At 35.5% G+C, this 17,325-nt stretch overlaps 1 protein-coding gene across 1 annotated transcript; it reads left to right on the forward strand.

Annotated features, from left to right (window-relative positions):
- Window positions 1–12,301: 12,301 nt before the first annotated feature.
- LOC131027275 (uncharacterized) lies at window positions 12,302–15,310 on the forward strand. The gene is made up of 2 exons (XM_057957294.2): window positions 12,302–12,901; window positions 15,143–15,310. Exons 1-2 carry the CDS (start codon window positions 12,302–12,304, stop codon window positions 15,308–15,310), a joined length of 768 nt encoding a protein of 255 aa, XP_057813277.2.
- Window positions 15,311–17,325: the final 2,015 nt, after the last annotated feature.

Raw genomic sequence — 17,325 nt, forward strand, 5'->3', positions numbered from 1 at the left:
AAGAAAAGAGTGAATAAATTAACATCAAAAGTAGAGATACCATCCATAACAACATACAGAAGATACCACTAGATTTTTACATGGAAACCCATTAAGGAAAAATCACAGAGAGGGATAACTCTCAATATTATATAACTATTTATAGAATATTAAAATATGCTCACAGCAAGGCTCACTTTCTTGAGGTTCACTGCCAAAAGATGAAGGCTCACTGCCAAAGGGCTTACTACCCAAGAGAGAATAAATAGACAAAAAAGAAACTGCTATAGTTGCCTCATACATATGGATGGAATATAGTTCCAATTAGGCTCAATTTAGATCAACTTTGCACACTTCATTAACTCTTCAGTCATTCACATCTTTTTCAATCACATATCACATCTGATCACTATGCCGCACTTCTATATCTGTATTTCTCCATTTATGTCCTTGTCGTTATTAAAAAAAAAGAGTACATTATGTATACCAATGCACATCTCAAGTCGGTCACACATGCCTTGCAAAGAAAATACTTTATACGCTACCAAATATACTTCATATGTTTTACTCACATAGGTCGACCAAAATATATCAAAGGTTAATACCAATTGGAGTACACACATTATCCATAATTCTTAGTCATGTCCCGAAACTATAGGAACAAAACCAATCAATTGATGAAATACAGATGCCTAGACAAACTATTATGTTTCAGAGAAACAAACAACTAATATATCAAACTGGTAAATCGTGTATCTCACTTTATGAAGATCCATGACTTGTACAAATTGGAATATAGGTACATCTAATATTCATAAGTATACTATCCAAACTACAAACCCATATCTGTAACTATAGAGAAACACAAATAAAAACATGATGAGCAAAGTCACATAATTATTGGAGTAACAATATTATAAGTCAACAAAAGTATGTTGACATAAACCTATACAACATTCTCCTTCAACAAAAGGGCACCAATGAAAAAATTCCAATATATACTTCATTGGCACGACCCTTTCTTGAGACATTATAGTTTCTACATGAAAATAAATCAACTTAATTGTACATTCATATATTAAATACCACTTTATTCACTACTCACTAATTGCACTTTAATTGAAAGAAATTTCAAAACTAAATCTAACATTAATTCTAAAAAATATTCAAAACCTTAAGGTACAACCATAGCCTAACTATATATCTTTCAAGGGTCGAGGATCAAACATCCTGGAAGTCCATATTGGGATAGACACTATGGGTTCAACTTTGAGGGTCAAGGATGTAGCATCCCCGACATATATTTTGATAATAAAGTCAGGATACCCCCAAAACTTGATATAGGGTATGGGAGTCTAGGGAATCAAGGATCGGTGATGTAACATCCCTTACACAACACATGCATCCCATAACACCAATGCCCCGATGCCCAATAGACCAAAGCTTATCGGTGTCGAAGATGTCCAAATTAGTCATTCTCTACAAATTTCTTGATTTTCTTGAATGCTCAAATTTCTCAATATCTTTCATTGTCTGTTGCATTTGAAAGATAACTTATTGAGTATATCAACGAGTTATTCCTTTCAAAATGTTCAAATACAAAGCTTAGGTTGATAATCATTCCTTTACTTGGACCATATTATAGGGTATTTTAGGTGTTAGGGTTATGGATGTCAAGGTTTGGGGGTAGTGACTTCATTTTACTTCACTCTATGTTTCTTTCAACCTCTATTGAAAACAACATTTCTAAAAACCTTAGCTCATTAGATTTCCTAGGCTTTCAAGGGATACATTAATCATAGGACTATGACTAAATATTTGGAAGACCTTAATTCATTAAATCTCTTGGGGTTTGAAGGGCCACATTAATCACCAAATATTCTACAAACCTAGGAATTCATCAATTCAATAGGGCTATTGTGACAAACAAGGTGAACTACAATCTTTTATGTTAGAATGATGAGAAGGAAACCCGTGGGGCTACATTGGGGAATGAAATAGGAAAACAAGGGGGAAGGCATAGAGGCTCATGGGTATTTCTAAGCATAGATACACATAAAAACAACAGAAAGAAAATGCAAATTTGGAGAGAAATAAAACAAAAGAAACAAGGCAAAAACCTACCTCAAACCCTAACTGCACAACCCTAACTTCCAAACACCCTTGGTACAACATTCACCATCTTGGTAGGTCACAAATAGGTGTGCACATTACAATGAAATTTCCAAGGAGTGCTTCCAAACATAGAGGAGCTCAAAGTTATGGATGCAATGTGCATTTGAAAGGCTCAAATGTGTTTTTATATGCAGTCAGGAAAGGGTGATGTCACTATATACATCAAGTGTATTTAATGCAAAAAGGCAATAGGTAAGGCAAAGAAATCTTTTTTGGGGGTTAGAGATCTGGGTTTTGGGAATCACATATTGTTGTGATCCCTTAAACACCTTACCCAAACCCCAAAAGGGTGACACTAGAGGTTAGGTGTTGAGGATGGGACAACCTTGGAGCTCAACAAAGAAAAGGAAAGGGAAAAGGGAAAAAGTGGAGATTAGGGATGGGGTTGAGAAGATCCTAAATAGAATCAAGACACTCCTTTCCATGAACCTCAAAAAGGGTAAGGAAAAGATAATGAGGACAAAAGAAAAGGAAGAAGAAAAAATAAAAGGAGATAGAAGGAAAAGGCAAAACAAAAGAGAAAGAAAAAAAGGGGGAACTCTCCATTTGTTCAGGTGAACAAGTGGGTGTGAGTTGTGAAGGCACAACAAAGCAATTGTTTAGGCATTTTTTTAGGATCTTGCAATTTTTTATTTTTAATTATTAGAATGCATTGTCACATTTTATTACAAATTATATCATTATATTTAATTATTATATAATAATAGCAATAATATTAATAATTTTATATTTTAATGAAAATATGTTTAATTCATTTATGTAAGATATTGTTACACTTAGAGTTAAAATTAAGCTAGAATATAAATTATTCCAAGGTAAAATTAGAACTAGAATTGTATAGATTATGTTAATTTTATAATTATGTAATTTTAGGTTGTAACATACATAAAATTTATTGTAACTTATTAATTATTATTTTAGAAGTTAAAATAATTATAAAACAACCACAAGTATTTGGGATAGAATTAGGGTAAGGTGAAAGTTAATGTTAAGGTTAATAAATTACATTAAAACAAACTTCTAATAGCATGTGTTTGTACCCATGAGACTTTATTTTTGTTGATGGTATCATGTAACTAGTATTTTTGTTATTCTGGTGCATTTTCTTGTGATTTTGTAACAATTGGTTGTTTTCAGCATGTTGTTGTTTCTCTATTCTCTTTGTAATCTAAGATTGCTTACTCCAATAAAAAAATAAAATTTACATTAAAACACTGGTCTTAATTATATTTTTTCTAATTAATAATTATTTTAAATTTTAAGTTAATAATTATTATGTAAAGATATCATAATCAAAATAATGAATTTTAATCTTAATTTTATATAGCAATTAAAGTATAATTATAATTCTAATTATTATTAAATTATTTTAAAATTATTTTAATTTTGATTAAGGTTTCAATTATATAACTTTTTTGGTTAGTACATATATTAAATATAAATTTAACTTGTTAATGCGGAGAGACATTCTATAATGGAAACAAAGGAATGGTGTGAGTGTGTTAATGTTAACGAAAAATCTCACCTTAAATGTGACCACCATTTACATGTCAAAGTATTAATATTAATTATAACCACGATATTTTCAAAATAAACACCACATAAAAATGAAAATATGACCTCATTAGATTTATAAATAGTAAATAATATATAAATATAAAATAAATACAAAGATATTTCAAAAAAATAATTGAAGCTTAAAAATGAAATATAATAAATTAGATGTATACAATCATTTAGAAATTAGAATAGAAAATTTATGTTAGAAAAAAATAAACAATGTAATACAATAAAATATAAATGTTTGTGTATGTAGTAAATCCAATTTAACGTAAAATAAAATAACTTTAAGGTAAATAAAATAGTTCTAATTGATATCTTTTGGCATTTCTTTAAATAGATGTATTTATTATATCTATACTACTACTAATAATATATTAAAATCCCCCCTATTGTTAAAATTCCTAAGAAGAGGGGTCGAAAACCAAAATTGGCTAAAATCAAGGAGGAGATTGCGGTTGGTATTCAATCCACTATTGTAGAGAAATTTTCTTCCCAAGTCAAAACAAGGAGGGCATGTTGCTCTCCTTGTGATAAATGAGGATTTTATCTAGGAATGCCAAGGGCTTAAATGCCCCTGACAAAAGGGGAAGGATCAAGAAATTTCTTGATTCTTCAAAATTGGATATCATCTTATTGCAAGAGTCTAAACTTTCTCAGGATTCTTTTGATAACATAATTTCCAAATGGTCCCTTTGGAAAGTTGTTCATGTTCCTTCTTTGGGTGCTTCTGGTGGTCTTATAACTTTATGGAATCCTAAATCAGTCAAAGTTGAGATGTTATCTTTTGCTTCTCATTGGCAATTGTTAAAGGTTGACTAGTTTGAAGCCTCTTTTGTTCTGTTTAATATTTATGGTCCAACTTCTCCTTCAGATAAAACCGACTTATGGGATTCCTTATCTGAATTGTTTTTACGATGTGATGATTTTTTTATTGTGCTTGGGGGTGATTTTAATGCTCTCCTTTCCTCAAATGAAAAAAGAGGGGGTAATCCTACAACTCAGAAGGTTATTGATGAATTTTCTTCCTTTGTACAAAACAATGCGTTATTCGATATTTTCCCTTCTAATGGTTCTTTCACTTAGACTAATAGGAGATCTAAATGCCAGATTGCCTCTCGCCTTGACATATTTCTTATTTCCCTAAACCTACGTTTGAGAAACTTTTCCTTTTCTTCTAAGATTCTTACCTCCTCAGATTCTGACCATTTCCCAATTTTGCTCAATTTTGATAAATTGGATCATGTTCCCTCTGTTAGACCTTCTTTTAAGTTTGAGAGAATGTGGTTCACTCATCCTCATTTTCTTTCTTTATTGAAGCAATGGTGGATAAGTGCTCTGTTTTGTAAAGGTACTCAAGATGTTTCAATTTTATTCCAAACTGAAATTTGTGAAATCTCAAATTATGGCTTGGAATAAGTTGGTCTTTAAGAATATTTTTCATGAAAAAGAGGCAGTTGCCAATGATTTGAAGGTTGTTAATTAGGAGATTATTAGACATGGCACTAATTCCTCCACTAACAATTCTCAAAAGAAATTGCAAGCTTATAGGGAAATCCTTTGCTCTTGGGTTGAAATCTATTGGTAGCAAAAGTCTCGTGAGGTTTGGCTTAAAGAAGGTGATAGGAATACTGCCTTCTTTCAAGGTGCAACCAAGCTTAAAAGAGTTGCTTCTACAATTTTTAGTATTAAGGATTCTAAGTTTGGTTATGTCCTTAATTCAGATCAGTAGATTAGAGAGGAGGGGGTGTCTTTTTTAAGGAAATGTTATCTCCTTCTTTTTCTTCTTCCTCTATGTATCATCATGTGGATTTTCTTTTAGATTCTATCCCCTCCCTTGTTTCTCATGAGGCTAATGAATTTCTTATGAGGCCTTTTTCTTTAGATGAGCTTCATTTTGTTGTTTTCTCCATGGTTTCAGGTCAGGAAACTCATGAGGGAGAAATTCTTGCTCATGAAACTTTACATTCCATAAATTCGTCCAATATCCCAGCTGTTGTGGTCAAACTTGATATGATGAAGTCTTATGATAAAGTTTACTGGGCCTTTTTGCTCAAAGTTTTGAGAAAATTTGGTTTCTCTGAAAGCTGGTGTAAATGGATCAAGAGTTGTATTTCTACTGCTTCATTTTTTGTCATCATTAATGGAGCTCCTTCTGGATACTTTTCTTCAACCCAAGGTATTAGACAAGGAGATCCTTTATCTCCTTTCTTATTTATCATTATTGTAGAAGCTTTTAGTCAATTGGTTATTAAGAAAAGGGATCTGGGCTTTTGGCAAGGGGCATTAATTCCTAAATTTGATATTTAATCACTCATAACCTTTTTGCTGATGATACACTTTTATTTGGGTCTTCTTCTATTCAAGAGGCTACTCATATTAAATTTATTCTGGATACTTATACTGCTGGATCTGGCCAACAGATTAGCCCCCATAAATCCAAGATCTTCATTTTTTATACTCCTCAGTTGGTGGTTGATAGACTTGTGAATAACTTAGGTTTCCCAATAGACTCTCTTCCTTCTACCTATTTGGGGATTCCTTTCTTTATGGGATCTACTAAGTCTTCTTTTTGGAATTCGGTTATTGAGACACTTAAATCTTGTATTTCTGCTTGGAAGGCTAGGTGGTTGTCTCTTTCAGGTAGGATACTTCTCATTAAAACGGTCCTATGTGCTATTCCCAATTACTATATCTTAGTTCTTCAAGCTCCAAGATTAGTCACCTCCCCAATTGAAAAGATTATTTGATCTTTTCTTTGGAAAAATAACATGATAGAAGATAAAAAGATTCCACTGATTTCTTTGACCAAGATGTCCCTTTCCAAGCAAGTTGGTGGTGCTGGGATTCAGGACTTATCTAAAAGAAATAGGGCTTTTGGGGGCAAACTAGTTTGGTCTATGTATACTAAGCCCCAATCTTCGTGGTGCCAAATTATGTAGGCTAAGTATTTGGATTCCTAGAATCTTGCTAGGATCTTCACAATTTCTAATCCTCCACAGGGGTCTGCTATTTGGAACTTTATAATCTCATGTAGGGAAGTGGTCTCTAATTTTTTCTCCTGGGAGGTCCATTCGGGGGAGGATATTCCTTTTTGGAAAGACTCCTGGAATGGCTTTCCCCCTCTTTCGCAACATGATTATCTTGATTCTATTTGAGTTGTTCTTTCTCAATCATGGGGAGTTAGATTGGTTGATTATGTAGATAGTGTTGATCTATTTTCTCACAAGGTCTCATGGAAGGATCCCTCCACTCTCCCATTGTCCTTGTAGGAAATTCAAAATTTTAAATCTGTTTTGCAAGACCGAGTGGCTTTCCTTTCTAACATCAAAGATCAACTTATTTGGTGCCCTTCTAAATCGGGAAACTACTCTGTTAAAGAAGGATATTTTGCTGTTCAACAAATGGCCAATCAAAATGCTCCTGATCGTGCCTTTTTGTTCTGTTGGAATAATTCAGTATTACCCAAAGCTAGTGTTTTTTCCTAGCTCGAGCTACAAAATAGAATTTTGACTAGTGATCGTTTAGTCAAATTTAATATTGTAGCCTCCTTTTCTTTTGTCAGATTATGTGGTAAAGTTCTTGAATATGTCAATCATCTTTTTCTTCATTGTGAGTTTGTGAGTAGTTGTTGGCCTTTTGTCCTCCAAAAGTTATCTCTTTCATTCCCTTCACCTTTATCTTTATGGGACATGTTTCAGTCTTGGCTAGTTTTGTATTCATCTTTTCTATTTGCTTGTTTGTGGTTTATAATTCCCTCTTTAGTCATATGGGTCATTTGGTGGGAAAGAAACAAGCGCATTATTAGATGTGACTCATCAGATTTATCGGTTGTTCTTGGGATTTTGGAAAGAAGTATTATTGAGCAAGTTAATGCTCATGTTCAGAAATATTTTAATATGAATTCCGAGTTCTCTTCTTGGGACAATTTTATGATCTCTTCTTGGAAAAGTATCATTATTCCTGTATCACCCACCTTTCCAAGGATTCGAAAAACACCTGTAGACAGAAATTCCATAAAATGGCACCCTCCTAATGCCCCTTTTTATAAATTAAATTTTGATGGATCCTCCAGTGGAAATCTCGGTGATTCAGGAATAGGGATAGTTTTTCATGATTATTTGGGATCTTTATTAGCATTAAAAGCTATGCCAATTTCTCCTGGCACAAATAATATGGCCGAGGCTTGTGCTCTTTTAGAAGGTCTTGTTATGGCTAAGGATTTGAATTTCAAATACCTTCATATTGAAGGTGATTCAGCTATTGTCATTAATGCTTGCAAGGCAAGAAAAATAGATAATTGGCATTTCTAGTATATTCTTGAACAAATATGGACTCTTCTTGATACGTTTGAGCACCTCATCATCTCACATGTTTATCATGAAGGTAATATGGGCTGGGACAAAACTGTTATTGATTCCTCTCGATTGGGGGGTGATTTGATGAGCTTCCCAAACCTATTAAGTATAGCCTGTAGAGAGTTGAGTATTTAATCTTTCTTTTTATACGATTTCTCATTTATACAAGTTGATATTCTCTTCTCTTGGTGAGGTATTTCTTTTCATAATTCCATTTGGTTTTGATTTGAGGTGCTTTGCTTTACTTGATCATCACTTGGCATTCATTAATGATGAGTTGGTTGTTATTGATGTTGTTCGTGTGTTTGGTACTCTCTTCTGGTGCGAAATCTGGAGATATTTATTTTCACATTGGGAATTCGTCCTTCATAGGCCATTTAAAGTTTGGAGTAGTGTTATTTTCATGATTATCTCTGTACGCTGCTTCTTTTGGTTTGTCATATTTTTTATGATATATCTCCTCTTTCTTTTCATTTACGACATAAAAAATTGGGGCTTCATTCTCTGTAGCATTTCCACATTCACCTCTTCTCCTTTGGCATTTGTCTATAATGGCGGACTGCAGATCTCATGTCGTTGGTGTCAGTCATGTTTTGGAACCTTGTGTTTCTTGTAAATTCTCTGCATTCTGTAGTATATATATATTTTGGTTGCAGTTGTTTTTTGGTGTAGGGGCATGTCAAATTTGGTTGCAGGAGTTCTTTGTTGTAGGGCCTTCAAGATATCCCAGGAACTTATTTTGTAAATAAGCCTGCATGCTCCTATTCTGTAAAATGAGCTTGCATGCTCCTATTTGTAAATGAGCCTGCATGCTCCTTTGTTGATCTCTATTTTGTAACTAGCTCCGACTAGAGGATTATTCACCACTTCTCTTCTATAGTCATGTTGATGAGCAATGACCAAAGTTTTTCTTGCTGGTTCTTTTCTCTAGGAGCTCAGTTTGAACCAATTTTTAAAGGTATTGTAAAAATTATATATTATTAATAAAATATACCAAGTGGCATTGCCACCTTGCCAAAATATATATATATATATATATATATTAAAATATAAATAGTAATAGTATAATTATAAATATTCTAATCAATTAGATTATAATTAATATATATTTTTTAATTATTTAGTTGCATTATTATAATCAAAATAATTAATTATTACCCTAATTTTGTATAATAATTTAAATATAATTCCAATCCTAACTATTATCATTTAATATAATTAAAAAAATAATTTAGTTAGATTTAAGTTTTAATAAAAATTAGGTGATTTTATGGTAAAAACTATTTAATAATTAAATTACAATACTAAAAAAGGCAAGTACTAGCCTCTAGGTGGCACTTGTTTTCAATAGTTTTCAAAAACTTAAATGAAATCAGATTCTTTATTTTAGCGTCTATGTCAATAACTATCTTATTTTTTATTTGACTTATATTTAAAAATATTTAATTTTAGATAACAATAGAACAGTTATTTTAATTTTTCAATAATTTGTGAAAATTTGAATGTTTTTTTTTATTCTAACTTCTATGCCAAGAATTACATATATACTTAAAATTTCAAAATAATTAATTTAATAATCATCAAAACTATGGACATATTTTAAACCATAGTTACAAGACTTGGAATCAGCTCCAACTCGGCAAGCTAATTTTTGACTTGAACTCAGACTCGATGCCTAAGACTCAACAAATTGAAAAAACCCAAGAAATTCATTTTTTTTAGGATTTAAAACCTATTTTATGCATCCTTTAATAAATAAACATTAACGACACAATAATCTCATCAAATAGAAGCACATACACAAGTTTACAACATAGACTGTGGAAATCTCATGAATCTAATTCATAAAATCTTCCCAATATTCGTGGAAGACCCGCAAACACTTTATAAACTCTTTATTGAATTTGTCAATGTGATTTTGATTGGACTTCATCTTTTTCTGTCTGCAACTCTTAACCTAACATTCTAGCAGGGTTAAATCTCTGATACCATTGTGAGACACCCTTATTGATTTCACCCCAAGTCCCTGTAATATATTCCAAACAATTATAAAAAACAATTGCAAAATGTCTGATGTCGAGAAAATAATATTTGAGAGCAAACTTGGTTTGTAAGTAGTTTGACATTTTATAAGAACTCAGAGTATTACAACATGGTGGACCTTATCAGTTGTGTCTTCCAACATATTTGCATTCAATCTTATTCAACTAAACAAAGATATTTTCACACTAAATATCAGCTAAATTATAATAAATGAATAGTTGTTATTTGACATATTTGTAGAATTAACTTTAATAGAGAATTTTATAAATTTGAGTTTGATATAAATATTGACCAATGTTGTTATATGAAGCCTAATCAGACTCAAAGGTTAAATTTCCCCCCCTTTTATCAGTGTAATTTCTCCCCAAATTATTCAATGGGGGTTTGGGGGTAGTGCCACCAAGACTAGGTCAAGGGGCAAGGCCCCTTGTGGGGTCCAGGGGCAGTGCCCCCTGGCGCACTCCCTATCGTGGTATAGGTCAGGGTCGAGGGGCAACGCCCATGAAAGCTCTAATGACTTTAATTATTTTATAAAGGTGTCAGGAGTTAGTTTTTCTATTGGTTGATATTTAATTCTCAGAAAATACTATTTATATAATATCCATCAAAGTCCAAGGTTTCTGTTGGCTTTATCACTCCTCAAGTCCTTGAAATTTGTCTCTAATAGAGACTACACAGACTTTTTAACGTTTTTTGCCTTTTTTATACTTGTTGGGTGGTAGAGTTTGGGGCTCAGGAGTCGGTGAGTTTGTCGAGTTTGACAGACTCGTGAGTCTGCGCAGACCTAACTATACTTGATCGAGTCTGAGTCTAGGGTCCTTATTGTAACTATGTTTTAAACACATTAATTTTAATATGTATTATGTTTTACTTATCGATTGTTTAGTCATTTTTTTAATATTTTCTAAAACTGAATAAAGTTTCCATAATGTTAAACATTTATTAAGTAAAATTAAAGTAATTTCAATATATTTTATTTTATTTATTAGTTATTTTGTAACTTCTTTTAATTTTTCACCACTTAATATGACATATTTTATGTTTTATTTATTTCTAAAGATTAATTTGATGTGTGAATGATTGTTAAATTTAAATTACAAAATTTTGTCAATCTAATGATGCTACTACCTACTATTATAACTAGATCTCTTAACGTAAAAATAAAAATAATAAAAAATGTTATCTTAAATTTAGAAAAAAATTTAAATGGAAATAACAAACTATCTTACATCTCCTTGCATTCTAATGATGAATCACGTAGTATGATTCGAAATGTTGATAAAATTTTTTTACACAATCAAATTCAGAAACTATTAATAACAATATAAATAACATCTCTACTAAAATATGGCGAGCACTGTTGGTAGCTGTTTAACATATATGCCCCCAACTCCAAGGTGGGAAGATGGCTAGTGTGGGAGGAAATTTCTGATCTCATCTTGGCTAACTAGAAGGCCCAATACATGCTAGTGGGAGATTTTAATTCTCCCCTCTACCCCTCTGAAAAGTGTGGAGGTCTTGTCGATTTTATTGATAGTATAGGGGATCTTGCCAACCTCATCAATGTTTCTAACCTTGTTGATATTGACCTCCAGGGTGCTCCCTTCACTTGGTCGAACAATAGGAAAGGCAAACACCTAATTCAACATGGTGAGAACTATTGGCAATTGTTTAACATATATGCCCCCAACTCCAAGGTGGGAAGACAAGTAGTGTGGGAGGAAATTTCTGAACTCATCTTGGCTAACCAGAAGGCCCAGTACATGTTGGCGGGAGATTTTAATTCTCCCCTCTACCCCTCTAAAAAGTATGGAGGTCTTGTCTATTTTACGGATAGTATGGGAGATCTTTCCAACCTCGTCAATGTTTTGAGCCTTGTTGATATTGACCTCCAGGGTGCTCCCTTCACCTGGTCGAATAATAGGAAAGGCAAACACCTAATTCAAGTTAGACTAGATAGATTCCTGGTCTCCACCAATTGGGAAATTAGCCATAACTCCTTCCTAAAAATGCTTCCAAGGACTTCTTCTGATCATAACCCCCTTCTTCTCCATTGGAAGGATAGATCCTACCAGGGTCCTCCCCCTTTTTGCCATGAGATTATGTGGGCCTCTCACCCAGATTTCATAGACCTAGTTAGGAACTGGGGGGGTTCCCCGGTTCAAGGGACCGCTATGTTTAGAATCATGGAGAAGTTAAAACTCATTAACAGGGAGGTCAAAGGTTGGAATAAGGCTACCTTTGGAGATATCTTCAAGAAAAAGAAGGTTCTGGGCTTCAGACTGGAACAACTTCAAAGTATTATGGCTACTGGTAACCCCCCTGACCCTATTTTGATGGAGGAAGAGGAGTGTCACAAGAGTTGGAAGGATATCCTCTCTAAGGAGGAAGTTTACTGGAAGAAAAGATCTAGAATTCATTGGCTGAAGGAAGGGGATAGAAATTTGGCCTTCTTCCACAGATCGACCTACATCCATAGGAGAAGGAACTACATCAAGAGTCTAAGGGATGACTCTGATCAGGAGATCACTGGTGACTCCTTAATCAAACAGAGTGCCACTGAATTTTTCATAGGATTATACATGGAGTCTGGAAGGAATGATGTGTCTCTTCAAGATAGCCTTTTGAGCAAGCTTTTGAATGTCATTGAGGAGGATGATAACTATCAGCTAACTACTCCTATCTCCTTGGAAGAAGTCCATTTGGCTGCCTTTGCAATGGGTGCTTATAAGACCCCAGGCCCGAATGGTTTCCCCTCAGCGTTCTTTCAGGATTATTGGGACATTGTTAATTATGATGTTACAAAAGCTATGGAGGATTTCTTCAAGATGAGGAAATTACTAAAAAAAAATCAATAACACTTACATTGTTCTTGTCCCTAAGATTGCAAACCCCAATTGCATGAAGGATTTCCGACCCATAAGTCTATGCAATACCATATACAAGATAATTTCCAAGGTCCTTGTGAATAGAATTAAACCCCTCCTGGTGAAGTTTATCAGCCCATCCCATAAAGGTTTTGTCCCGGGCCACCAAATTTTGGATGTTGCCATTGCCACCCATGAAATAATTCACTCCATGGATAGGAGCAGGATCCCAGGTATGGCTTTCAAACTAGATATTTCAAAAGCATATGATAATCTTAACTAGTGTTTTTTACTCAAAACTCTCTTAAAGCTTGGCTTCAACCAGAAGGTAGTGGATATGATACGGGAGTATGTTGCCACAGTTTAGTTCTTAGTCTTGATTAATGGGACTCCTAGGGGTTGTTTCAAAGCTGAAAAAGGTATCCAACAAGGTGACCCTCTATCACCCTACCTCTTCATCATGATTGCTAAAGTCTTGAGTAAAAATGTGGCTGATCTGATTACCAATGGAAGACTTCAAGGATTCAAATCTGCTTCCACGCTCCCCCCTCTAATATTAAACAATTTTTTCAATGACACCTTTCTTTTTGGTAAGTCATCTATCAGGGAGGCCAACAATGGAAGATACTGGCTGATTATGCCAAGGCCTCGGGGCAATGTATAAATTATGAGAAGAGTACTCTCTTCTTTTTCAACACTCCTAATGACCTCCAACTCAGAATTCTCTCGATTCTTAGATGCAAGATTGCTACTCTTCTGGGGACTTACCTTGGTCTCCCCTTCACAGTCAAAGAAGTCACACCCACTTTCTAGAACACTATCCTTGAGCGGATGCAAAAGAAGCTTGCTGGTTGGAAAGGAAAATTCCTTAGTAGCGCATGAAAGGTCCAACTCCTTGCAGCTTCCCTATAGGGAATTCCAGTGTACTTTCTATCCATGTTTAAAATATTTGGAGCCATGGGGGAAAAATTTGAGAAAATCCAAAGAACCTTCTTATGGACGGGCTTGGAGGAAAAAAAACACCTTGCTTTGGTCAATTGGGACAAGGTGTACTTACCCAAGTCAATGGGTGGTCTAGGTATAAGAAAGATAAATGCCCTGAATAAGACGTTAATGGTGAAAATTGGATGGACCTTGGCTAAAGGTGAGGCAGACTGGTGTAACATTATCAAAGAAAAGTACCTAGATCAGGAGCAATTCTATTACAATTTGAGTATGGGAGACCTTCCCCAAGGATCTAAGCTCGCTTCCACCAAATTATGCACCACCTAAAGGAACTCCTAGGGGATTATATTGCGGATTATATGGAACCAGGAAGGAGATGATGGAAGAACATTGTTCATTTCTTCAGAAACAAGCCCAACCTACTACCCATAGCTCAGGACCTTTAGAATATTATGTTGGAGATTAGAATCCCCCTATCCCCTCATGAAGATAGTTTCATTTGGAAAGAGATCCAATCAAGCACCTTCTCAGTCAAATCTGCTTATAGACAGCTCTTGAGACCCCCTGCTAATGTTGAGTGCTGGAAGAAGATATGGAACTCTCAGCTAATCCCTAAAATCAACTTCTTTTGGTGGTCTCTAATACATGGTAAAACCCTAACCTTAGACAACCTAAAAAAGAGGGGCTTCCAACTCTCCAATAGATGCATCCTATGTAAAGCTGGTGAGGAAACTATTGACCACCTGTTTGTCCTCTGCCCCTTTGCTGAACATCTGTGGATTAACACCCTCTAGAAATGTGGTCTCCATTGGATCTTCCAGAAAGAATTTAAGCAGTTTGTTTTTTAGATGGAATCCCCACTCCCACCACACCCTCATCATCCAATTATGGAGGTAGATACCGCCGCACATCTACTAGGCGTTATGGAAAGAGAGAAACAACAAAATCTTCAGAGATACTAAAACCCCCCTAAAAGTGTCTTACACAATTGCTTTAAGATGATTTCAGAAAATATATTGGTGAAAAAGTGGAAAAGCCCCCCCCAATCCTCCTAATTGGATGGAGAAAAAAATTTCTGAAAGTTGGAAGCTCCCCCCAGAGTTTGAAATCTTCAACAACAATGCCAAAAACAAAAGGAGATTGACCAAATGGTCAACCCCAAAACTCCACTCATTTAAACTAAACTTTGATAGATCTTCCCTAAATGCCTGCCAGGCGGGGGGTGGAATCATCCACGACCAGTTGGGGAATGTTGTGGCAGCCTACACAGGCTATCTAAAGAACAATGTTGTCACTCAAGCGGAGGGAATGGCCCTCCTATGGGGTCTAAAATTTGCCAATTCCATAGGAATTAAACAGCTGGAAATTGAAGGAGACTCGTAGATTATTATGGAAACAGTGAGGGGGAGATCTACAGCTGGATGGAGAGTGGAGTCCATTTTGAGGGATGTCAAGATTCTTTTTGCCCATCTGGATGGCTTCACCATCTGACAAGTTTTCAAAGAAGGAAATGCGACTGTTGACTCCATGGCAGTGGTGGGAAGGCTACAAAATGACTTACGATGTTGGAGGGACCCCAATCTGCTACCAGTAACCACCAAGGTGATCTTGGAGAGGGAAAAAACCTAAGTCCAATGAGGAATTTGTTTATCTGTTTTTAGATGAAGAGAACCAACTTTCAAATTTTAAATTGGAACAGGAATCTCACCCATTATGAACCCAAGTTGCCACGTAGCCACGACAGGCCTTGTCACCACCTTCACAAGGGATGTGTTTATGATGACAGTATTGATATCGGGAATGATTATTCCCTAATTATTACCCGGACGGAGCCAACTGGTGGTGATAAAGTCGATAGAAGAGAAAGGTCAAATCACACGTGCTAGATTGAAGGTTTGCACGTTTCTAGTAGATTTCCTAATTTTGATATCTACTCGGACATAAGAGATAATAATCACACCAATTATTGCATGCTCTTATCTCAAGTTCGACGCATATTTTATATCAACTTTTCTTTAGCCCTGCCTCGGCTCTACGATTCTGCTAGAAGGTCTCACATTTACTCTGTTAAACTAGGGGAAATGAAAAATGGGGGGGGGACAGGCTCAGACTAAAACCCAATAAAGTTGATGATTTTAAAGCTAACTGGGGGGTGTGGTTCGTCTGTTCTGAGGGCAACATTGATAAATTCATGGAAAGTATGAAGGGGAACGATGAAAGACTTTCCAAGCAATTTGTGAATTCCTGGGAAGACAAAAGAGTTACCATGGGGGGTATCTGATTCGAAATTAATGAAGAGGTTAATGCTCAGGTGACGGGTCTTTCTATGGAGGGGAGAAAATGGATAAATCAGAGCCATATTGTGGATACCACCAACCTGAACTAGTTCTTTTGCGAGGGTGAAAACCCAGTTAAGAGGGCAGGCGGATTCAACCAAGAGGAGCTCCCTTCTCCATGGGATGAAGCTAGTTACATTGTGATGAGATACTTCACATTGGAGGGAAGGTATGGTATCTTCTATTACTACCACCTCCCTTTCCTTAACCATTTGAGAAATAAGGACTATATTTTCATTTCGTTTTTCTTGCTACATTGTTTGGATGCTAATGTCAAGGATATTGTCAAGGCCAAGAAAAAGGGTAAAGATTTCCCCATCCTTCACCAGGTCCTCATTCTTCCCCTTTACAACTTCCACCTTGCCCTCTGCCCACCCCGTTCTATCTTCGTCTAGAATGTGACTAATACTAGTCCTTCGGCCTACCCCACTGCTAAAAATGATGCTAGCCCCCCTCAGCTCCCAGAAATCGGCTCTTGCAGCAAGAAAAATTAAAAAAACTCCCTTGAAGAGGTCAGAACCCCTAAGAAAGTCAGAATCCAGGAGATTGATTTTGACATGGATATCACTAACAAGGCCAACACCCCTCACCGCTCAAGCAAACTTGCGTCTAAACCCTCCGAAAAAACTCTAAGAGACCCCTCCTCCTTGGATGACACTAGGAATTCTAAACCAATTGATAATGTGGTTCTACTCCACCATAACCTGACTCCTCACTCTTTCAATTCACCCAAGCTTCTGAAAGCCCCACATCTTCAAAGATACCAGAGCTTGCAAATTCCCCCTCCCTGACTTTCAGGCTGGAAAAATTGATGGTTGTGGAGGAGGCGAGTAGCATAAAAGAGGAGGATGACAACAACCTGGCGGAACTGGGGAAAAAAGTGGAGGCCCTATCTGATAATGTGTAGGATATCACCAACAGACTAGAGGTGGTGGAATCCAAAATGCATGATGTTTCTAAATTCACATTGAATGTGATGCACTACTCAGCTACCACTCTGTGCCTCATGCATGAAAGTGCTTCCAAGGGTAAAGGAAAGGACGATGAGGACTACAAGGCCCT

This window comes from Cryptomeria japonica, chromosome 1, assembly GCF_030272615.1.
Source record: "Cryptomeria japonica chromosome 1, Sugi_1.0, whole genome shotgun sequence".
NCBI lineage: Eukaryota > Viridiplantae > Streptophyta > Pinopsida > Cupressales > Cupressaceae > Cryptomeria > Cryptomeria japonica.

What these genes read in the sequence shown, in the direction of transcription:
- LOC131027275 (XM_057957294.2), top strand. Translation starts at nt 12,302, where the DNA reads ATGGAGAAGTTAAAACTCATTAACAGGGAGGTCAAAGGTTGGAATAAG. An exon ending in TTCAGGATTATTGGGACATT is followed by an intron (nt 12,902 to 15,142) that starts GTTAATTATGAT and finishes AATGCCTGCCAG; the next exon opens with GCGGGGGGTGGAATCATCCA.